The sequence below is a fragment of the Lineus longissimus genome, chromosome 11, assembly GCF_910592395.1.
Source record: "Lineus longissimus chromosome 11, tnLinLong1.2, whole genome shotgun sequence".
In the NCBI taxonomy this organism is placed as follows: Eukaryota; Metazoa; Nemertea; class Pilidiophora; order Heteronemertea; family Lineidae; genus Lineus; species Lineus longissimus.
In genome coordinates, this window is record NC_088318.1 from 18,103,899 (window position 1) to 18,129,466 (window position 25,568).

Here is a 25,568-nt window from a genome sequence, read left to right on the forward strand (position 1 = left end):
CATTCCTATTAAGGATGTAATCACCCACCTAATGAGGTAAACCATCGACTTTTAACTGCTCAGGTGATTGATGAGTTGGAAGGAAATTGCTTGGAAGCAAAATAACTCTCTTTCGTTTGTTTTAATTGGACATTGTTAAAATACCACACTGAGAGCTACCATTTTCTGTGTTTAACCCACCGGCACAGGAGGATCTGAATGCCACCTCTTCTGACAATGCTCGTAATATAAGAAGAATTTATTCAACTGCCACACATGCCTAGTTCTTCTACAAACTTGACAAACTGATTCATCTGAAAAGACTTCAGCAGGTTGCAGAGAGTTAATCCTATTTTTCGATATCCCATGCAGTTTAAGTCCTGTGTGTTTTGATATCTGCCAAAACGGTAAGAAGTAATACTTAGTATATATATCATCAAGCGAATTCTCTTCAGTATGACACACTTATCTCCTACCCAATTCATAACCAAAATTAGAGCTGGATTCTGGTCAGACGACTACCCAGACTGAAAAATGTAATTGAATTGAGACATAATCTACTGTCCTCTAACTCCGGCTGTGCCATCACCATGGTATACAGCAAACACATGGTGTAATCATGAGCAGTATATTAGCTGACAAATACCGTGGTGTTTGCGAAGTTATGAGTAATGGATGAAAAATGGGGTGATGGCACTAGCCATTTATAAAACTTGATAACAAAATTTGAGCGTTGACTGGGACATTTTAAAGCTCTTTTTATAGCAGTATTGGGGATTTGTGATGTAATGTAGGAGATTCCAGTACGCTGTCAGAAAGTCAAATTGGGAGAGGAAAGTCTGGCAACAGAGCAATTCTTCTTAAGAAAGATGGAAGGTAATACATGATGGTATGACCCAAAGTTTAATCAATCTTGGGACTTTTCACAACTTGTTGCAGCTGCCAAGAGATGAGTTTTCACAGTCAAGTGCAATTATCGGCTGGAGAGCTAATAAGGAAAATGTAATTATACCTTGTCTTGTAATTATTCTGAGCATGATTCATATTGTAACATCAAGGAGGAAGTGTTTTCCAATACTTTAAGCTAGCGGCCCGGAAAAGTGTCATAAATATCAACCCTCAAGTGCCCAAGTTATTTTAGAAAAGATAGCAAAAAGAGGCTGTCCTTTCTTGTGGTCAAATTTGTGTCTCTAAAGGCAGTGACTATTTAACCCAACAGGCAGTATGACGGTTTACACAGACAGCCAGTTGTTAGCTTATCTGAGTGATTCCAATCGTGCGTGAAAACTAGACAGCTGCCTCCGCTTCCAGCATATATAGTCAGTCCATCATTACAGTCTAGATCTGGATCTCAGCTGTTCATTTCCTTGGGTTAGTGCCGGGACGCACCATTGATAATTGGACAAAGATATTGGTGTGCTCCTCTGGGTCACTCTCAGGGCCAAGTGCAGTTGTCTGATCAGATCTTGTCTCACGCTGTCTGCCTGCGATGAAATCAATGCCCCTTCTGATTCATCGCCAGCTTTCTGTTTCAACTACAAGGTTCTGATCTCGATATAGGATGTTCATTTCCTTGAGCAGGATGGGCTGTTGATATTCAGACATAGATATATCTATTCGCTCCTCTGGGTCCACCTCAAGGCCGATTGTATCTGTCTGATCTATCCTTTGTCTTGGGCTGTCCACTTCATCAAGTCCGGGGTGGAAATGGTGTGGTCAAATCCTTGAAGGGATGATTTGCCCCTTCGTGTTGGCTATAAAGAATGTATATCTGTGTTGCAATTGAATATGTTTGGTCTTTGGGGTATCACTGATGTGGCGGAATTATGGCTGAAGTCATCCACCCTCAAGCATGGTTACGTTTCAAACACTGTTTAGCCTGAATAAACCAAATCACGGAAAAGTCTGATTGTATTGCAATAACTAAACAACTTGGTAATACCGATCACAGTTTAGCCATATCTAAGAGAAATCACGCTGATTGAGATGTGGTGATTTTTCATTGAAAAATGCTCCCATCATATTGCACTTCAAAGGCTTTTTGACTGTGAGCAAAGTTTGAAAAGGGGCTTTCAAAACAACAAATGTGTCTGCTTGATGTATGAGTTTATGATTGCCTGTATACCCCATGGTCATGAAAGTGGAAATGGACTATTTGGCGACGAGTATGCTCCTGGGGGAAGTCAGTTTGGCTGTTGTATCCACATACATTTCAATCAAAAACATCCTAATAGACAAAAGTATCCCTTGTCGGCCTAATGTACACCATCAAATAGACGAGGAATTACCATTCTTTTTCGAAGGTTGTCTGGCAAATGTATATATTCCACTCAGTGAGCTTGATATTGAATGAATTCATACTGGGAAAGCTGTCATATAGAGTATAAGCTGGTTGGTGAAATATGGGTTTTTCTATGATAAATTTGTTATCGAGCTAACACATCTAATACGGTGTATTATTTGATCTTGTTTTGATATTGGCCGAGTACATAATGTAACTATAGCGTGTGGTACAAATTGTTCGGGGGTGTGGCTTTTTCAGGGTGGGGCAAATGATGATTTTCAGCTGGCAGATCACCAGGTTGAGGAGGGGAACCCTCTGCCATGCCCAGGAAGATGCGACCTCATGGTCCACATAGGAATTCATCCCTAAGAAGTGAACTGCCTGAATGTTTGACAGAAAAGCCTTGGCTCTCTTAGTTTAGGAGCAACCAGTATTTGATCTAATGCAAGTATCAATGTGCGGCTCACAAGCACCTCCTCAAGTTAACAACACAACATGGCTACAAAAGTGTCGAAGTTTAGGGGTAATTTGTCATCCACTTGACTTGGTGAAATCTTGTTGCGGCATCACACAATGGTCATTATAAGGCTAATGGCTTTGAGTGCCATTGCTTGTAGAGGCACAATCTTGGCGATCACATGTCGAAATGGCTCGTGTCTTGGCCAAAAGGTGATAACTTGCCAAGTCTGTTTTGGACTGTTACTTTTGGATGTCATTGCTTTTACCATATGATTTAGAGATGTTGTCGTATAAAGTCTGTCGTAATCAAGTGTGTCGTACCCTTGAGGAAGGTTGTACATGACATGCATTGATACTTTTAGAAGTCAGATGGTCCTCCAGTGAAGGTTATGTCATCAACAGAGATTTCTTCCCCTAAAATGCTTCATTTCCTCATGCGCTTTCTCCCAATCTTTCTCATTTCAGGTAAGTGTCGGAATGAAGGAAACCGAATATATTGTACAGTAGGAAATTTATCATTGTATTACCTTTCTACAAGAAGCTGGTAAGTTGAGCAACTATTCATTAGCCTGCAGTTTTGGTGAGTACAAACAATGAATGGCCTGGTGAAATCTCCTGCCGGTGCATACCTAGCCACCAGTATGTCATTAATATTGGAGATGTCTACCGTGGAGAATCTTCAAACATGCATCTTAACAACTACAGGAAAGGTCTAGCCAATGTGGTTAACCTTGTTTGAGTTATTCCCCAGGAAATGTCTCGCCAGCCATTGCTGTGCGAGAGTTGTAGTGGTGTGTATTACTCCGAGAAGGCATGCCAGATAAGGAAGTGCTTGCGGTCACCAAGCATGCCATCTTGCCCTTGAATTTGGAATCCACTACGCCAACCTGGGAGGCTACGGACAGAGTATCTCTGTTGCCACAAGCCTGCCACCAAAAACAGACTTTCCTTGACAGTTTAAGCAGTAAGTGGTGTAATGGCCTGCACTGAGCTCTAACTGCCCCTGACTGGACATTAACTGTACAACTATACAAATTTCATGGTCATTTTTGCCAGCCTATCCCCGGTGATGATTGTCATGAGAGAAACCACGCTAAAGTGTGATGCTTGTAAGCAATAATTGAAATTTATCTGCCTCCATCATTCATCTGTTATGGGATTTCCACAGAATTTATTGCATTAGTAGATCCTTGTTATATAGTTAGAGTCTGTTGATGTTTGGAGGCCAGTGAGATGTGGTTCGTATCGGGACAGCAGTGCTCAAAAAGTCATGTCAACTGCAGTTTGCTCTTTGGCTCAGAGCTAATTGACCTTGTAGGGGAAGATTCCTCCTGGTATTCGAATGTAAATGGAATATTATATGTTGCTCGCTAGAGCCTTATTTTGGTAGTGACCTCACACAGCAATCATAGGGACAGTTTCCCTCTTCAAATCAAAATGTTTCCAGTGGTAAAGGTCCAGTCATTCTGATCAAGAAATGAAATTACCAATGGTTCTATAGTGACTGGTACCACCCCTGAGAATTCTAACAAGTTACCTACAGTGGCCAAACCAGTTGAGAGAGTTTTGTGAATGTGAATGAAATGTACTTTCCACCACAAAGGCAGCAGCTGTTGGTATTTTCAGAAGAATCATAATTGCTCTAATTACTGATTAATAGTATGACACTAAACTGAGGACATCTCTAACTTAATAAAAGTTGAGTGATGAGTTTCAGTTTGATTTCAGTCAGTAAATTTAACTTTGCAATGTAATCTCATTAAGCATAAAAGTACATCCTACTTTGATCTGCTTCAACCATTAACTTTGAGGTTCCTCTCAGAGATGGAATTACCAGGTGAGATACAAGTAGGTTCCCCTCTGATCGAAAAACCAAGTGAAGACACAAATTGACGTGTACAATCAACAGTTGTTTTTGCATCTCTCTCATCAGATGATGAATTCTAGTTTAGAACTGGATGTGGATCATTTTCCTGGAAACACAGTAAATGTTTTAGACAACTGTGTTTTGAGATTTAGATGGATATCATTACTACGATAATCTTCTTGTGAATGCTTCGTTGGGGATTGAACATAGTAATGATCCCGGCATTTCAGCAGCATCTCCAAAGCGGTTGAAGCCTAAAAAGCAGGATGGGGATCATCAGTTTTACCGTCCAGACTTTAGTCTTTAGGGAAGGGGGAGGAGGTGCAAGGAGGGACTGAAATGTGTTGTCTTTTAAGGCGTCAACCTTTTTGAGATGCTCCCTGAACCTACTGCTAGCTATGGACATCATATGCAGCTGGTAAGCAGTAGGTACCGAGCTATTACTATTGCCATGAAGCTGAATGTTAGATACCCTGTACATTAAATGACTACCAAGTACCGACATTGAGAGACGTATGGCGATTATGAGCCATCATCATCAGGATCTACGCTACAAATTGCTGGAATGATGTTTGTAATGTAACCAGAGAATACATGATGATATCTCTCCATATGGATTGATGCCAGGAGTAGCATAGTACAAGAAAGGCACATGTACTGACACTGTCCCATGCAGTCATCTTAACGCCTGCGACGACCTCTACATTCAACTACGAAATTACATACAATGCTTTGCTTTGTTACAAGAAATGACAGGAACTAGCGCATACAACTATGGCTCAGGTTTTCTGAGCATATTGCCCAAAGCTTCCACCACACCAAGTTTCAGCCACCTAGCACTAGGGGTTGCGGTCCCTGTACGCTTTCTGACAACACTGTATGAGGTGTCCTTATGCTAACTGCCTCTATCAATTTGGAGAGTATGTTTGCCAAATTACGCATCCAGTGTGTACCATAACAACAAACAGCTAATTTTAGTGATGTGTACAAATAAAATGATACAGCCTTGCGCCAGGTAATTAACTGATATACCCATCTTCATGACAATTACGATGTGAGAATCTAAGTACACTAATAATAGTTGGCCAACATTGAGAAATATTGCGGTTAATTGTTTGCAATAGCAGTTATGCTAGAGAGATAATGGTTCCATAGTATTACATTTGGTGAAGGACGTTGGGGACTATAATGAACCTTCCATAGCTGAAACCTTTGAATTGTACTTTTACAAAGAATCATTGCTCACGAGATTCAGTCGACATCATTTCATGGTATGTGCGACCAGCTATCGTGTTATTACGTGTCACAAAGAGAAAAGTAGCCAAAGTAGTGTTATGCATTGTATTTCAGTGTCGTATTTCTCATTAAGAAAACTATTAGCCTCCCAAACTATTCGATGCCAAGTGCTCTTGACATGAGGAATGAAAGCAAGAAATTCATTTTGCCGCTGACAATATTCACGGACTACTTCAGAACCAATATAACATTGAGATTGCGACTTCTTCTATTGACTTCTTGCTTGGAACAGTTTAGATCATGGGAAAAAGAGAATCTGTTGCCATTGCTGTTGTGAAGTGTTTCTATATGTAGTAGGGTGTGCATGGAGGTGCTCGAGGCCAGTTTTTAGAATCTATCACTTGCTCTACACTTTCATTGCCTGGATAATCCTGTGAATAGATGTTACATCTTCACAAATTCTCAGGGCCAAGTACCTTGAAACCCTCTACTCTTTGAAATAAAGTGAAAACAGTGGGTTTGACTTATGAATCCTAAAAATGTCATTTTGTGAAAAATACCGACAGGAGTCTAATATTTGCCTTGCTTTCAGGGAAATATTGTTGACTCTTAAGAACTGGCTTAGTGAAAAGCGAATAAAAGGAAGCCATCCATGTTAGAAAAATAATGCTGAGTCGGGATCGGAAAGAAACAGCCCTCAGATGTAATTCACACTGCAGACACAAATCGTTGCTTTCCGATGAAGAGTGAGCAAATCTGAGTCAAGAGAGACTTAGGAAGGCACGTCGCCTTGATAATTGTGCCATCCAGGAGCAGCCTAATTCTTACTGGCTTATTGGTGCTGCGCTAATCAATAGCTGGGTTAGCATTCTTCAGAGAGTTGGCTAATGGCCTGTTGGTGATGTTAGCTGCTTGATAACAATGCTAAGATGGAGAATATCGGTCGTGTATCTGGTGTTGGCGATGTTTTTGTTTGTTTATGGCCCGAGTTACGGGGAATTTACCCTTTGTTACTGCTAGTGACGTTTGTTCTCAGTGCTTGATAGATGAAGCCCTGCCCTCTCGTTATTCTCAATTACACCATTTGGAATACACACTTCTTTTCTCACATTGGGCTTATTATAACATAATTTGATCAGGATTAGGCCAAACAGCGGTCCTCTGCTTACAACATGAACAACAGTAGTCGCTGTGATCTGCAATGGAGCAATCCCACAACAACAGCTTCTGCCAGTTCTTGAATTGGTTAAATTGCAATCGTGATGTTTTCGTGTCTCTGTTGCCGGTCACAGCAAATAAAAATGCTTGATTTTGCAGTGCTTTAGAGTCCAGGCTCATGACAGATGGAAAAATCTAAATAGTTTAAAAGCCAAACTTGACACAAAAAAGTCACTTCAGCTTGCAGCCTCGGTGCATTCAACACCAACTCCAATAATTAATATCAACACCTATTCAGAAACAGGAAAGTGTGCATGTGGCAGACACTTCTGAAAAAACGTTAATAGATTTAAAAGCCAAACTAAGCAGTCTCCTTCACTTGACGCATTTAACTTCAATAATAAATACGAACACCAACATTCAACACAGTTTACTCATCTCCTTTAGTCGTTTATCAAATTTTAACACCGTTGCTGTCAAGTGAAATTGAATTTTGAGATGAATAGGCCGAGTTACTTTCCATAAAAAGTAATATATTCTTTGTACAATGCCCTGTGAATGTTTTATAATTAGTATCAGTTTTTCTGTCGCCAATAGTGGGGTCAGATTGATCGAAGTCATTAAGTATTACTGCACTGTTGTGTTGTGTGATGCATATTTTCAATGCAGAGGTAAAAAAGGAGAAGGCAGGTGATCCCTTAAGTAAGCCTGATCTACACTGGTTTCATGAGCAACTCTCGTAGTCAAAAACATGTGGTTTAGGAATTATGTTCGAAGACACCGTCCTCGGACACTCTGGCACCTTGGGCATGAAGAAACCGAACACAGGCCTCACCAGGCTATTGTAAAGTACAGACAGTGGGTACAGTTGTCCAAGAAGCAGATGTCTTTCTACCAGTGGGGACAGTTGTCCAAGAAGCAGATGTCTTTCTACCAGTGGGGACAGTTGTCCAAGAAGCAGATGTCTTTCTACCAGCGGGGACAGTTGTCCAAGAAGCAGATGTCTTTCTACCAGTGGAGACAGTTGTCCAAGAAGCAGATGTCTTTCTACCAGTGGGGACAGTTGTCCAAGAAGCAGATGTCTTTCTACCAGTGGGGACAGTTGTCCAAGAAGCAGATGTCTTTCTACCAGTGGGGACAGTTGTCCAAGAAGCAGATGTCTTTCTACCAGTGGGGACAGTTGTCCAAAAAGCAGATGTCTTTCTACCAGTGGAGACAGTTGTCCAAGAAGCAGATGTCTTTCTACCAGTGGAGACAGTTGTCCAAGAAGCAGATGTCTTTCTACCAGTGGAGACAGTTGTCCAAGAAGCAGATGTCTTTCTACCAGGATCCTTGAATTCAAAATCCAAACCTGCACAGGCGTGCAGAGTTATAACTCATGCTGGAGCTGCACGGTCTTTCAGAGTGTCAGTGAAATGTTTCATATAGCAAGTAACTTACTTCTGACCAGGATATTGTGTAATTGGATCATGGTACATCATCCTGCTGTACACTATGGGAACTTATCCAATTAATACTACGCAGACTATCAGTTATGCGGCAAGTTCCAACCCAGGAGGACAATATAAATTGCACCGGTTTCCTCGTTTTTGTTCCAAACAGGACAGTTTGGTATCATTTAAAACTTCTGCGGTCGTTAGAACCCGTGATGAATAAAAACAGCCATGGTAATTCATTTTCGTTGGAATGTTGGAATAATTTTGGCATATTTCCTGAAAAACTTCATTCCCTCAGAGTATTTCCACCAATATTTGCCCATTATAATCGTCCCTGGTCCAATAACATTATCATCATGCCTGGATGCCTTACTCAGCGAAGTGGAGTATGGGGGGCATTATGTTCTTAGTTCACTCATAGAGTGAGCATGAACGGAAGCACACAAAAACCTTACACTGGGGTAGAGGAAGCCAAGACCTTGACTTCAGTCTTTGAATAAACAATGGAGGACTACTGAACTGGGGGACTAAAGCTCCTTTCACACCATCACGTATCTGGCGTCTCAAGAGGACTGGTTGTGACTTATCCTCTGTGGTCTGTTCACAGAGGTATTTCAATACCCTGCTATTTTGATCGCCCAAGCAAAAGTGTCTGCAGTTGCAACCGGAGCGGGTGTGGAGGAAAATCTGTCCTGAGGACAAAGGATTCTATAGTGCACCTTTAATCTCTGAGGTGGAGGTCATGGCTCTGCAGAGAACTATACCCCAATCCTTTCGAAGAGGGACATTTGAAAGTGTTACACCAATATTCAAGTATAGATTATACTGAAGTTGGCAAATGTCAATTATTCAAACATTTTGTTTTGTTTGTTCTGTAATTGCTCCAGTCCTGCTGTGGTGATGAACAGAATAAATCAACATATTGTACTTTAATTCATCATAACATCATACATTGACAATGACTACTTTTGAGAAAAAGACAGGCATGAATTCTTCTTCGATTAACATGATGAGCAGGTGTGTTTCAGGCAATCATAAGAGGCCAGTTGCCTCTGAATTGAAAATGTTCAGCTTGTGCACCAGGGCGAAGTGTATACTACATTGCCTGTCAGTTCAAATTGCAATTACTCCGAGGAATTGCATGTGATCAAAGTAAATTCCAACAGTCTAATACCTTTAAAGGTGCTGATGACCAGAAACATAATTTGTTTCTAGTTTCACACACCTTGTAATTCCTCTGGTCAAAGGTATGTTGGTTATCAATCTCACTGAGGAATACTCCTAATTGTGAAAAGCTGCAGTGTTCCAGCAGAGCCTTGTAGCCCAGCCGTAGCTAATGTCAACTTGAAACAGGACTGCCAATCTGTTTTCTAGTGAACCCATGGATTGATTCTCTTGGATCTTCCCTTTCTCGCTCAGGGTGGCCATTCGTCATGTTCATGGGGCTGAGAATCTTCAAAATAAAAAATCAAAATTAAAATTAACAGCGCCAATTCGTGGCAAAATCTCTAAGAACTACCTGGGAATATCCTTCTCAAATCTTTGTTGTAGGCTTCTTCTCGATGGATTTGACTCGGAGCAAGGCATGTGGTCATCGATATTACTGAAGAACGCTCCTAATTGTCAAATGCTGCTGTCTTAAAGCAGAGCATATTTGTAACTAAATATCACAACGTTACCTTGTATTGAGGTTGCCTGGGCCATCCTGTGCTCAAGCACCCTACCTTAGCTTGCCACCCAGCTTTTATTTGGGAAACCATTAGATGTGATTGAAACCCGGGGATGGCACAAGCTGGACTAGCCTAATTGAGGTGGAGGATCTTCTGCTGGTCTGAACCTTCAAAATTAGAATCAGAATTACGCATGCAAAGAGTAACAATACTGACTATTGCCCGACTTCTAAGAACGTTGGGAAATCTCTGATTTACCTCCTTGTAGTGAAGTCAGTTACATTGGCAGTGTGGCCGGCCGTAAAGCAGATATGAAAAGTAAGTAAGTGCAGTTGCTTCCCAGGATACTAATGAAGGACAATCAGAGAAGGTTGGAGGCAATCAGTGGAGGGAAAAGTCCAGACTGAAGGATGCTACAAATGTCTCAGGAGCTTCTGAATGGAGGGATGTTAGTGGCACAGTTGACATATTGTTTACGCCCCTGTAAAATATATGGTTTTCTTGACGATACCCGGGATTGAAAGATTTTCATCCTGTGTTCAACCTACTTTTATTTACAGTTAGCTTATCAGTTACCACTGTGTGCCTTAGAGGGGGCAGAATGGTACTGTGAAGACAAGAAGTTTCTCCAACAGCCACAAGTATCTCTTCGAAAACATCTCAGTAACACGTTCGACCCAGGGAATCTGTCAGCTGGCTGACGAGTAGGTTGGGAATTGTGTATGATCAGTTCTCTCAAAGACACCCAAGACAAGGATTAAAATCTTGTGTTTATGAGTTACCATTGGTATGCCTTAGAGGGGGCGAAATGGTACTGTTTAGACAAGAAGCCTCTCCCACAGCCCCAGGAATATTGGATAGAACGGCACTGTACTGGGTCCCAATAATAAATATTGCCACAAGGACATATGATATTGTTTTGGGACTTATGTAAGATTAGTTTTCTCCGCCAAACTCAAAACTGAAGGATCAACAACCTGTGTTTAGTCACTTTGTAAGTTACCACTGTACGCCTTAGAGGGGGCAGAATGGTACTGTTCAGACAAGAAGCCTCTCCCACAGCCCCAGGAATATTGGATAGAACGGCACTGTACTGGGTCCCAGTAATAAATATTGCCATAAAGACATATGATATTGTTCTGGGACTTATGTAAGATTAGTTTTCTCCGCCAAACCCATGACTAAAGAATTAACAACTTGTGTTTAGTCAGAACTTTGTGAGTTACCACTGTGTGCCTTAGAGGGGGCAGAATGGTACTGTTTAGACAAGAAGCCTCTCCCACAGCCCCAGGAATATTGGATAGAACGGCACTGTACTGGGTCCCAGTAATAAATATTGCCATAAAGACATATGATATTGTTCTGGGACTTATGTAAGATTAGTTTTCTCCGCCAAACCCATGACTAAAGAATTAACAACTTGTGTTTAGTCAGAACTTTGTAAGTTACCACTGTACGCCTTAGAGGGGGCAGAATGGTACTGTTCAGACAAGAAGCCTCTCCCACAGCCCCAGGAATATTGGATAGAACGGCACTGTACTGGGTCCCAGTAATAAATATTGCCATAAAGACATATGATATTGTTCTGGGACTTATGTAAGATTAGTTTTCTCCGCCAAACCCGTGACTAAAGAATTAACAACTTGTGTTTAGTCAGAACTTTGTGAGTTACCACTGTGTGCCTTAGAGGGGGCAGAATGGTACTGTTTAGACAAGAAGCCTCTCCCACAGCCCCAGGAATATTGGATAGAACGGCACTGTACTAGGTCCCAGTAATAAATATTGCCATAAAGACATATGATATTGTTCTGGGACTTATGTAAGATTAGTTTTCTCCGCCAAACCCATGACTAAAGAATTAACAACTTGTGTTTAGTCAGAACTTTGTGAGTTACCACTGTGTGCCTTAGAGGGGGCAGAATGGTACTGTTTAGACAAGAAGCCTCTCCCACAGCCCCAGGAATATTGGATAGAACGGCACTGTACTGGGTCCCAGTAATAAATATTGCCATAAAGACATATGATATTGTTCTGGGACTTATGTAAGATTAGTTTTCTCCGCCAAACCCAAAACTGAATTGGATTAACACCTTGTGTTTATTGGCTTAACATATGCAAACACTTCCTAATGAACCCCCTACAGGAGACAAGTGGCTCTTTGCCTCCCCGACTTTGACACCCTCCTGCGAACATATCAATAGATCAGCCAGCGGTCCTTGGTGTCGCCGCGTGGGTTGACTATGCCCATTGAACTTGTTTGCATATGCCAGGAACCCACTATCTGACATCCATAACAGTAATATTCCCTATTCAAACTGTTACAGTCGGGTGCTACACCACAGTCGGGATAGTGGGGCCAAATATATTTAAAACTTACATTATCCGTTTTAAACATAGGTTGATATTCTTTTAATTTTATAACATCATTTAAATGTAACCCATATTGCACCAATGATTAACTCTATTTAAGAGATATTTGGCTTGAGGAAGCCATGCACCAGAACATTCAACCCTGACCATCGGGTGAAGAAGGTTGCCGTTAACATAATCATGCTGTACTTGTCAAGGTTCACTAGTTTGTCAAAAATGTCAACAAGACTGAAAAGAAATTGTCATCTAGCGCAAGTTAAGAGAAGGACTGAAAATAAGCTTTGTTCATGTTTTCGAAGTGTCATATTCCATGGGGTATGTGTCCCATGAACATGTTTCTGTTAGAAGGAGGATCGAGTCACGGCAGAGAAGTCTGCAAGAGATCATTAAATTGTACACAATCAGAAAGACCCATGGTGTCATGGTTCATTATGAATTCATCAGTCTTTGAGTTATCATCTGGCCCTTCTGTAAGGTCAGTTATCTCCCCGATACACTTGTAAAGTATCAACACCTTGTGTTCAACCTACTTTCATTTAGCCATTTATTCATCAGTTACCACTGTATACCTTAGAGGGGGCAGAATGGTACTGTTTAGACAAGAAGCCTCTCCCACAGCCCCAGGAATATTGGATAGAACGGCACTGTACTGGGTCCCAGTAATAAATATTGCCATAAAGACATATGATATTGTTCTGGGACTTATGTAAGATTAGTTTTCTCCGCCAAACTCAAAACTGAAGGATCAACAACCTGTGTTTAGTCACTTTGTAAGTTACCACTGTACGCCTTAGAGGGGGCAGAATGGTACTGTTTAGACAAGAAGCCTCTCCCACAGCCCCAGGAATATTGGATAGAACGGCACTGTACTGGGTCCCAGTAATAAATATTGCCATAAAGACATATGATATTGTTCTGGGACTTATGTAAGATTAGTTTTCTCCGCCAAACCCATGACTAAAGAATTAACAACTTGTGTTTAGTCAGAACTTTGTGAGTTACCACTGTGTGCCTTAGAGGGGGCAGAATGGTACTGTTTAGACAAGAAGCCTCTCCCACAGCCCCAGGAATATTGGATAGAACGGCACTGTACTGGGTCCCAGTAATAAATATTGCCATAAAGACATATGATATTGTTCTGGGACTTATGTAAGATTAGTTTTCTCCGCCAAACCCAAAACTGAATTGGATTAACACCTTGTGTTTATTGGCTTAACATATGCAAACACTTCCTAATGAACCCCCTACAGGAGACAAGTGGCTCTTCGCCTCCCCGACTTTGACACCCTCCTGCGAACATATCAATAGATCAGCCAGCGGTCCTTGGTGTCGCCGTGTGGGTTGACTATGCCCATTGAACTTGTTTGCATATGCCAGGAACCCACTATCTGACATCCATAACAGTAATATTCCCTATTCAACCTGTTACAGTCGGGTGCTACACCACAGTCGGGATAGTGGGGCCAAATATATATTTAAAACTTACATTATCCGTTTTAAACATAGGTTGATATTCTTTTAATGTTATAACATCATTTAAATGTAACCCATATTGCACCAATGATTAACTCTATTTAAGAGATATTTTGACTTGAGGAAGCCATTCACCAGAACATTCAACCCTGACCATCGGATGAAAGAATGGTACTGTTTAGACAAGAATCCTCTCCCACAGCCCTAGGAATATTGATAAGAATGTGTGGCCGATGTCTGCAAAAGAAGTGGTATGCAAAAGGACACTGAACCCCAACTGGACAACCTTGTACATGAAAGACAAGTGAACCCCATCCTGAACTTCATGATACCAAGAAAAATGAAGTAAATAAAGCAGCTGCTGCATGTGGAATGTAGCCATGTGGTTTCAGCTCAATCAGTAGGATACACAAAAGTGAGGTACTTCTTGAAAGAAGAGCAGAAGTAATACTTACCTCACTTGGAGCAGCTGATGTCTTGGCAAACATGCCTCTGGTTTAGGCTCAACTAAAATATATATAGGAAAGTAAAAATTAGAGAAATGTTCAACTGTTGAAATGCAGTTTGGGTCAAAAGTCTGTCAACTTCCAGCATTAAACACTGCTGCTTTGCTGACCGAGCAGCTTCTTCAAATAAATAGGAAATTCAGATGAATCTGATCATGCAGTTCAAAAAAATTAGAGAACTAATTTCTACACACACCTCAGCCCAATGCCAAACAATGTACAGATTCAAAATGCACAGAGCAGTTAGAACTGGTTGATCCAAGTAATTAGTCATGTGACTCTTAATCTTTTCATTCATGAAGATCCTGATGTCTTGATTGGCTAATCTGATTTGATCTGTTGTCCAATGTGAAGCTAAGGTACCATTGTTATGCTTGTGCAATGCCTTTCTTCTTTCTATAAAAGACTAGTTGTCATGGATGATTGGAATTAGTGTATTAAAGGAGGAGTGGCTATATATGTATATTTTGTCCAGCACAGATGTGGTTTACCATTTTAATGTTGAGGGGGTGCTCTTTGAATGTATATCATCATCCTCAGAAAATAATAGTGTCTCTTCCAAGGCATCAAAGCATCACAAATTGCAGTAACGTTCCCTTGAAGTTTACAGACTTAATCAAGGTCTCCCACTCCCAAGCATTGACGCATTATAGCTGCCTCAGAACTGATTTATTACTGTAGGCAACCACTCAGCAACTCTTATCCTCCCTACATGACGAATTATACCACTCGTTATATTTGCTAAAGAATATATCATACTTCTTGAGGAGGACATTTGCATGATTATTCATGCTACCAACTCATTCGAGTCAAGATATCTGTCTCAATGATTTGTATCATATTCTATAGTTACAATAGTACCTTTCACTAAAATGATTTGCAAGATATTTTGGATCATGCTCAACATGTCGAGTTGTTTGTGAAATAAGTGGTATGAGACCCTTTCGACCAAACCACCTTAGGTTTGCCCTAAGTTTGAGCTCCACCCTCCCGATCTCTAGTTAAGTACAGAGACCCCCAAATGCAATGTTAATTCCTTAATACTATCATAGCTTAATTGATTTGTGGAACTTTCCACTGTTTTTATGGTCTGATATATGATATTCATCGAGGTTTAATCGCTTATACGCGTCTGGTCGCACACCTGGATCACCGATAATGAAATTTGTCAGCCCTGGGCTAATTAGCCAATCAATTATTCAGCAAGCACTCTATATTAGTGGTTCGTTCATACGTATCCTCATTAATTCCATTTCAGCATGATATGTTACACCCATGCTTTACTCCATGTGTTTTAGTGGTAAATATTGTGCCGTCGCTTTAAGCCGGTTGAGCTATGTTCAGTTTTGATAGAGAATAGTTCCAAATTCTGAAAAATTTCCAAAATCAAAAAACTTTTGGGACTGATGATGTTTCTTCATTTTGAGCAGAAAAAAAACAAGTGAAAAAAATATTTGGACTTAGAAATCTTTTCATCTTTTCATAAGTTCAAAATTCTGAAAAATTTTCAAAGTCAAAAAAATTTTTGATACTGATGATGTTTTTTTGGGGGCTGATGATGTTTCTTCATTTTGAGCAGAAAAAAAATGTTCCTGAACACATGAACTACTTTAATACTCTTGCAGGTTCTGTAAGGTTAAAATATCGATGGCTGTTCTGTTAGATAATGAAGTACTCTTCAATGATGGAACAGTTTGGCTCAACAGAATGTTTAATCTACTTTTCGAAACTTGCTCCGAGAAAGGAGGAAGCATCTCACAAAAAGCACAACACTCTCTTCCAGACTGATCGATTATTTTGTGAGAAACTGATTTCATGCTGAGACTATTTTGTGTAATTGTATACTTAGAAAGGAAATGGGCCAAGGCTTATCTGAGCTCGTACTCAATGGTCTTTGAAGACCAACGGGACCATTAGCAATATATCAACATCATTTTGGGTGATTTAGTTCCCAAAGGACAGATTTGGACTTATTCTGTCCTATGACTGATATAGGTTTTCTTTCACTTTTTACCAGTTAATACTTTTTGTGAGTGGGCTGCTCTGAGTTTTATTGAGAAGATATCAAAGTAAATATGCTAGTTTCACCATTCTGAAAAGATATGGAGACTTTCTGACTTTTTTCCATCCGCATCGCCACCTTGAATAGCCCCCCCAACGTCATTGACAACCTGAACAGTTCAAGCAACAAAGTGCCAATCTGGATAACTTGTTCTCTCAGGGCTGCAAAGCAGTGTCGCCAAATGATGAGAAATGGGGAATCGGTGATACAACTGCATGACTGAACTAAGAAAATGTCACCAACCCGTCCGACAGGGAGTGGAAATCACTGGCATGACAAAAATAAGTGCTTTGGTTAATATGTGTTAGTCTTGTTACCTTTGCTTCATTTACGATAGCTTAACGCCCTGACTTCTGATGAGATATCGACGTTTAGAATACTTTTCAAAATATGTCGGGTCTCTCTGGTTGTCCAGGATCTGTCATGAGGTATCTGGAATACATGTTCTCGTTTTGGACATGCCTGATGATTGCTTCAAAGAATCCTGGGTCTTTAATTCTGAAATGTGATCTCCACAACTGGTTGTTTCTAATGTCTTCCTTCCTTCAACTCTTCTCTACAAAATCATTCCTCCACTGTGTCTTTTTTCTTCAGCCTCGTTTGTTTTTGGGTGATTTATCTGTGTGATATGATCACACGTCGGCAACAATTTCCATTAATGCCTCAAGAAGTCTGACGAAGTGTTCGTTTTTGTTGTTTCAGCTACAATTTTCCGATACAATGCCTTGTCGTTCATCTACGGCGTTTTCCTTCTACTCTGTCCACTGCTCAAGGCCCCAACACGCTCACCTATGCCAGGTAAGACCAGTTTGGTTAAGTTTGAATGGAAATTAACAGATATGAATTTACTGTGCAGTGAAGCATCCTAAAAAGGCTGTTTCTCAAGCCCAGGATGTATCTCTCAAGATGAGATTTGTTAGTTATATTCCCTTTTTTGGATCAAACTATGGATCAAATGCAACCAAACGTTTTTCTTGCTCATCGCAGTAGTTTTTACAGGTCACAGTGACAAAAATTGCTCGTTAATGGGATCAGCTTAACTTTTGCTGCTCTTATTATTTCAGGATGTTCGAAAGCCTACTTGATTCTTCTTGTCATCGCCAGCACGCTCTTCACGATAGGCCATGCCGCTTTCCAGGGATTCCTGCTCTTATCTAGTAACACCAGCAACGAAAGATATGGGTTTCAGTTTACAAATTGTGAGTGAAAAATGCATATTGTGAAGATGATGGGCAGGATCTGTGGTCATGATCTGATATAAGTTTTCGCCAATAGGCAAGAACTTGATGATAGCAAAGAAGTTATTAGCAAATAGTGCAATTGCCATCATCCGATCTACATGTTCCTTGACAACTTAACACTTCAAATTATAGCATGATTCTCTATTTGTTATTTGCATGCTGATTATCACTGATGTCTCTTTTACAGGTTCATTTGATGAAGCAATACTCAGACAGTTTGGATTTCAATCGTAAGTATCAGATTCCAATTGTTGGGTCATACTTTTGGAAGTGTAAAGCCTAAAGACACACCTTCACAGGACAGGCTTACAAGAATCTGCTGAATGTGAATGTTGGTTCCCTAATGAGAAATGGAGAGGAATATGGACTTTGTCAACCAGTACTGTGGAAATCCTTCAAGGATGACACATTTAGGCCAATCTTGGCCATCTATAATGCTGTTGTCTTCTCTTTTCCAGGTATATGAATGTCTTCTGGCCGGACATCATCCGTCACCTGGCACCGGACGTACTCATGGTCGTTATATCTGTGATAGTCCTAACCCTCTGCAGTAAATTTGCCAGAACGGAACCAGAGACAGACGCACAACACGTCAGAACACAGAAACGCTCTACGGGCACAGATAAAGCCTTAAAAATCATCGGCGAAGTTTTGACGTTGATTTTCTTGACCGCCAGTGCAATTATTTATCCCTCCGTGACTTCTGCTGTGTATTTTGTGTCTTTTATATATATAGCAACATGGCTGTCATGCTATAAGACGTTAGGAGAGAAATTTGCTGGATTTCGAATATTTCTGTTACTTTACAGTGGACTACATCTTCTTACATTACATTTGTACCAGTTTCAGTTCTTTCAAGAGTTACTTCCGTACGAATCACTCTATGCCAGGTAAGACTTCCCAACAGCAAATCTAGCTGTCAGTCCATCTACTCTCGAATTCCTGACAGTGTAAGGACGATATATTTACAAGTTGAATACTTTCTGCTCAACGTGATGAAAGAACTTTTATTGGCGGCTATCAAGGATTTACCTACTTTGAGAAAATTACGTGAAAACGATTAATGTCATGAACAATCAGAAAATACTGATAGAGCACTTCTTAATGAATGGTGATAGGTTAAGAATCAGGCTGAAAGAGGCATAGATATCTCATCGCTTTCGTACGTGACTTTCCAGGGCTCAATTATTATCCATTTCAGTCCCGCTTATCATTACCTCGTTAATTGTTTGTGGAAAGGTTGGGGAGCACTTTTACATGCACGTTTGAACAATTCTTGACATCTTTATAGCGCCTTCTCTTAATTAATGAACAAATGAGCTGCGCTAATGGTCAGGTCTAAACTTGAGGAGATTATTGGGTATCGGTGTGCAAATTGAATATGGTTCTCTAAAAGCAGTATTAGATTGTTTTGGTGCAATGTTTCAGGGAACCTGTTATTAAACTCTTAAGACTTGTTTGGCCAGGTAATTTTCAGTTATGGCTGTTATCAATATTGAGCTGTTTTTTTAAACTGGCGATAATGGTTTTTGAAGTATTTGTTGTTTCGTTCACTCAAAGGTGAAGTGCTACTTTTCCCATCTCACTTCATTAAACGAGTCTCTGCTTAATTCATGTGGTGGAGTTCTTTTGGGTACAGACTTCCTTCTCGTCATGAGCCTGGCATTAGAGAGAGGAGTTTGAAAGTGAAGATTGTCTCATCAGCCAAAAGCTGGCTGGCCCTTTCAGAGGGGTGACACTTTAACACACTAGAAATAGTATCATTCTTCTTCACCCTTTTGTTTCAGACTTTTTGGTCTCACCAATATAGTCCAAACTGACTGCTCAATCCCTGCTGAACTAGTCCTCTGGCAGCCTGTCAAATGGACATATATCGTTAGTCCTTGTGTGATCCTTATACTCTACTGGGTGTTAGCCTGCGATGCTAGGGCATATCGTCATAGAAAGGTAAGGACTTGCATCACTTACGAGTTCTCTTTTTTGCCAAATACTGGTCCTTTGGGAAGTGATTAAGCAGCAGCGCATTTGACTCGAGAGATAACTGCATACGTTTGGCCCAACATAGTAATTACCCCTTTATGGCACCTTGTGACACTGACACGAACAGTAGGAGACAAACCATCCTTTATAAGGAGAAAGCAAACACCACGTAGCCAACTTATCTCTTGTCATGCAATTAATCAATCGTAAGTTGTTAGATAGCATCCGTGGCGGCTGGGGAAATCGCTAGGTTTTTTAACCAAAACTGCCTTAGATCTGGTGTCGTCTATTTGCTGCTGATGAGAGCCAATTCTGCAGTGTCACTATGAGACATGACCTGGTTACAAACACAGTGCCTGCTTCAGGCAGACCCGGGGGGGGAGTAGTGTGGGCAAACCCATGTTCTTATGGGAAGCGCGAGACCTTTTCATCACATTTGATACTTGCTAGTGCAGCGTGTGGGTTTCTTTATCCAGGACCATGTGATTGAAGAAGATCCTCAACCTGATGAATCAGTAAGTTTGAAAGGTTTCTCCAGCAAATTACAGCACTTGCCTTGTTAATAACCTTTCATCTCTTAGTTGTACAGTGGAGCCCCGGTCAGCAACCACCCCGGTAATGTGACCACCAAATTTGTCATGCTACAGATGAAAAATTTTCTAAGTCAAAATAGTTTTTTCACTTTTTTTTTTTTATCGAAATGAAGAAACATCATCAGTCCCAAACATTTTTGACTTCGAAAATTTTTCAAAATTTTGAACTGACTAAATGATGAAAAAATTTCGAAGTCCAAATATTTTGTTCGCCTTTAATTATTTCACTGTTACGGTATAGCAGCTCATCCATGGTTTGAGCTAATTCCTTATGGATTTGTTTAAAACAAAATTTCTCCATCCAGGACAACTCATCACACAATTACCTACCAACCCCATGACACATTTCTTATTTCAATATCGCTAGCTGTTTCCACAGGGACTTGTGTCAAACACATTGGCTATGCAAATCTTGCGTCTTCACTATTTGAACTCAGGGTGAATTCGGTTGTCTTTTCTTGACTAATGCGTTATCTCATTTAAAACAGTTGAGCGTGGCAGCCAACTTTGGAATTATCATGGCAAAATATTCGAACAGCAATAATTTTGTTACTTATTTCCAATACAAGACTTGTAATTAATCTCTGAAGCGGCCGTAATACCTTTATCACATGGGTTCCACATTCATCAACTTGACACAATGAACAGATATCTTTTGCCAATGCTTGAACGAAATACCGTATTTTCCAATATGATATCAAAAACAGTTGAGCTCTACGGCCTGCTAAGAAATGATTTGTGTTGTAATATTTGAATTGGAGCAATCCATCTACTTTTTTCCCAAAAGAATGCTTCAAAATAATCTTTTTAGTAATACCTTAATCACATGGGTTCCACATTCATCAACTTGACGCATCCGAATAGACATCGTTCGATGGCGATGTTATGTTCTCGACGTATTCAGATCACGCCATTAGTTGATCTGTTAGTCTGACCCAAGCGTGAGGAAATACATCAATTTGCAACAATGGAGGAGTCAGCCATTTGTTTCCCGCCAGACACATGATGCACACTTCTCAAAAATTGTACTTGGGGATCGCCAGGGGTCGGAAGATTGAGGAGCTCGGATTTGTGAGCAGGGGTAGGTCAGATTATTGCTGACGTAACTGGATTCAACCATCAGTGGTCTGCTCTCATACTCCATAAAGTCGGCCTAGCTGACCTGTCTTAAACGAGGATTTGGAAGTTCAGGTCTCAAAGGGTTAAACAGCTTGATTTGAACACGTCCATCCCACATCGAATGGAAAAAATAAACCATAACTCTTATGACAACTCCCGCATGGAAGGAAGCCGTTTTCTCTATGATCTATGCTCTTTACCAATGCAATCCTCGCATTTGGCCGGCCATATTTTCTTTTCTTCTTCTCGGAACTAATTGATCAATAGAGAGGAAAAAGTCAAGAATACATTGTGTGGTCGTTTTGCCTGGTTTACGAGAGAAATTGGCCACTTAGTATTTGGCGGAGGATTATTGTGGCCTGTCATAAATTTATTAAGATGATTTCCCCTCTCTTGGGGGAATGAGTACATGTACTCCGTTAAGTCTAAACACCCAATGCATTCTAATCAAGGGAGAAGCCCCGTTGTCGGTTGAGGCGGCACATTGGCAATACCATTGCTGACCAATTCTTGGTCCTATCCTAAAGCTTCTTTCTATGAAAGTGGACCCACGGGGGAAAACGCGCTGAACATGCTGAAGTCAACTCTGGGGGGAGTTCACTGTTACATCTCACGCACCATCTATGCCAAGCACAAACTCCTCTGCAATACACAAATGCAATGATATCGATTCCGGAGTATAAAATGTCCTTATGGTTGACACTCAATGATAAACTGAATTCAAAATGAAACATAAAGACAATAAAGATGACTTTATTGGGTCATTTAGCATTTTTATGTGGAGAAATAGGATACTCTGTATTCGACAGTCATCTTCCACTACCATATATACCTTTGGGATAATTTTTGTCCCTAATGTGGGAAAATCATGATATGGCTTATTTTGTTGTTGCAGGTTCGAGCTGATCTCAACATTCACTCATCACGAGTCAGTCACCACCGTAAGAAAGGATTACTGCGCCGATCAGCATCATCGGGATCCGAACACCAGGTACTTCAAGACGCGAGGCAGGAGGTGGGACACATTATCAAAATATTCTGCTCGTATATCCAATCCAAGCATTTCATACTAATTCTGATTGACAGCTCGTTATATATTGAGCCAGAGTTTGTCCGCTTTTTGTCAGCATAATCCAACAGCTTCAGTTGTGTGTTGGCGATAGTCTAAAGTTTTATCTTGTCATGCTACTAAAAAATGAATCTTAAAATCTTGAAGTTGCATGCACACTTCTTTCTTTATGTATCTAGCTACAATTTTCAACAGTTCTGTGTGCATCGTCAGTGTTGTCTAATGATAGCTTAGTTCCCACACCGTAACATCCTCACCAACCTGTTGTACAGTTCTAGTTATAAACAATGATATCTGCACAATATCACAATTAACAATCTGAGTGCATTCCAATGGACTTCTGTTCATTTGAATCCTGACACATCACACAGCTTTCAAATTGCATTGAAGTCCATCTTTCGATTAGTGCGTGAGAATTGAATATCAGTTACAACTTCAAATGTAAAAGCTATGTTCCCTGATTGTCATGCAATGAATGATAATTCCCTGATTCACTGCTGCTACAGGTTCAGACTTAGTGTCCCCAGGCTTGTGTCCATGTGGTAGTTTGAGATATCATGTGTGGACATGACAAGCAGGGCCTCATTCACGTCAGGTCTCCTGAAAACTTGGCATCGGAATACCCTCACAGTGTTGACATCGGTGTATGCACATCTGTTGCTTTTAGCCCAACTCAGAAGAAGTCCGGGTTATTGCATTCATATCGAGGCGCGCTTATCCAAAAACCTTGTCATATAAATTAAGAAAGTTACTTTGCCCCAGACACATAAATCTTGCCAAGACAAATTGGTACAAGCAGTTCTATGTACTGATCATTGTCATATGATTATTATGTCTTGAATATGAGGCATAAAGCCCTGGATATATCTTATATAGTGTTGATTTGATCGTTTAAATCTCCTCCAAGACTCCGCTGGATGTTGTCTGATATTATCAAATCCACTTAGCTGTTGTTTAGCCGCGGAGTGGGCTTGTTACTTTGCTAATAACTAGTAATATGTTCAATTGGTGGCTTGTTTGCTCTATGATCAATCACGTTGTGTGTCAGGAGGGATTTCGGCCTGATTACGAAAGACGAGGGTCCTGGTGCTATTGCTTTCCACTGGTGGGACTTTCCTGGCCTTGTTGTCGATGAACAGTTGTTGACTGTGCATGAAAATATGGGAACAGGCGGCACTGTGTACAGTTCCTTAAAGCATAGATACTATACAGTTGTTGACTATGCCCCAGCTTCCACGTTTTGAGTTTGACACAACTGTTGCTATGGAAGTTGGTCAACTGTTTGTTTCAGTCAGCTAAGCCACTCTGTTATTGATTTCTGCTGTCATCAGCTTATAATCTCTCGCTCACCGTCACACATCACGTTGGTTGATTACATGCCCTGTGTCCGTCTTCAGCCCATTTAATCAAGGCCAACATGGAAACCAAGCGGTCGGGACACTTATTCCCGTTCACTGGGCAGATGAGATAAAGCGTCTGGATCGTTGAAGCAAGGTCCGTTGTCTGAGCAAATATTGATAAGTAATGACCACAAATTACAGTAATTGGACAGGGATGATGCACAGCTTGGGGAAATGTGATATGATTACACGCTTGGTTTCCTGAAGGACTGTATGGACACTCATTCCTGGTTCCCGGGCAGGTGATATGAAAGTGTCTGGAGCATTGAAACAGTGATTGGCAGGATAGATTTGTGGGCAACATTAGTACAAATGTTTGTTATGATGATTCTAGATTGGTTTTCCCATCTCCTGCTAGATTTTGTATTCAGGACGCTCTCGTAGACAGCTTAAGTCTCCTTCAGTGTAAGCTGATATTCCCAGATAGACCAAGAGTTTAATACATGTACCAGGCTGAATCTCTCCTCAAGTATTGATGGTACGTTGGCTGAAAAGCTCATTCAGTTTAGAAACAAGTCCATCATATGGAAACCCATTACTAGTGGCTTATAGCTAGATCAGTGTGTCTGCTGCCTTGGATTCATACAGATACTTCCATACTGGATGACTGGACAAAGCTATTAACTTACATATTTTGCCGTGTCATTCGGTGCATTCTGCTCGGACAAAACTCAAGAAGAATTGCTTATAATTCAAGCTTTGTGCTGAGAGATTGTCGGGTTTAACCCATTCTGATTTGGACTTGCGTCTGTAGCGTAGAGAAAGAGTAGCATTATAACATGATATCAGCAAAATACTGTCAAAATTCTCTTATGAAAAATGAATCTAGGGAGTTACCCTTAATCATACAGGATGCATTCCTAACTGTTCTCTAAGTATGTCTTTGCTATAAGCATGTCAGATAGGCCACCATCCATCACACGGAAATCTCCAATAAGTCGCCATCAGGGCTTAGTTCGAGCCATCAATTTTGACATACTGTTGGAATAACATTCTACTCAGGAAAGCATGACTTCCCAATTATGATGGTATTTAGATTATATGTAAGCCGAAATTCCTATCTACCATATTTGTTTTGATGTCAAAATGACTCCGGGCTATTATGTTTGAGGACATCATGAGCTTGTTAGGTTAGCTGAAATATCAATTAACAGTTATTTCCATTGCATAATTGACTCTCTGAGCAGATTTTTGTGAACTGAAGGAAAATCATGTTCCTATGATTTTCACCATACCGACACAGCTAGTATCATGCCAAAAAGATTATCCGCGTATCATCTTGTCTAGTAATATGTGTTCACTCTAGGGAAGCTTTTAATAATTGAATGCCTCACCCAATATCTCTCTGGATAGATTCCTTGCGTCCTAGACCGAGAAATATCTTGATTCAGGTTGTAAGCCGACACTTGTCATTTCTCGGGTTGTTGGCAGTGAAATGTTTCTGCTTGTCGGGTCGTCAGAAGATAGGAACTGTTCTGTCAGAGTTAACAAGTTGACTACAATCTTCCTTGTTCTTCCTATTTGCTTTGCTCTTCAAGGAGTTAATCTCAAGAGAGCATGAAGGTCAAGATGGGGATCGGCGGCAAGAATGAATGCTATCACACGGCGCCAAACTATGACATACAGAATTAATTGCTCCTCCTCTATCAATCTTGAGCCAATCTTA

The 25,568-nt window shown here is 40.6% G+C and overlaps 1 protein-coding gene across 6 annotated transcripts in view; it reads left to right on the top strand.

Annotated features, from left to right (window-relative positions):
* Positions 1-25,568, top strand: part of LOC135496139 (piezo-type mechanosensitive ion channel component 2-like) — a 79,885-nt gene that overhangs the window by 12,393 nt on the left and 41,924 nt on the right. For 3 of the 6 annotated variants that reach the window (XM_064785284.1, XM_064785285.1, XM_064785282.1), the window contains exons 3-9: positions 17,203-17,298; positions 17,565-17,699; positions 17,929-17,971; positions 18,200-18,631; positions 19,529-19,688; positions 20,198-20,236; positions 22,329-22,448. In XM_064785284.1, the coding sequence (XP_064641354.1) occupies positions 17,203-17,298; positions 17,565-17,699; positions 17,929-17,971; positions 18,200-18,631; positions 19,529-19,688; positions 20,198-20,236; positions 22,329-22,448 (1,025 nt within the window). The remainder of the gene's footprint in view (positions 1-17,202; positions 17,299-17,564; positions 17,700-17,928; positions 17,972-18,199; positions 18,632-19,528; positions 19,689-20,197; positions 20,237-22,328; positions 22,449-25,568) is intronic. The other 3 variants (XM_064785281.1, XM_064785283.1, XM_064785286.1) reach the window with 2 other exon arrangements.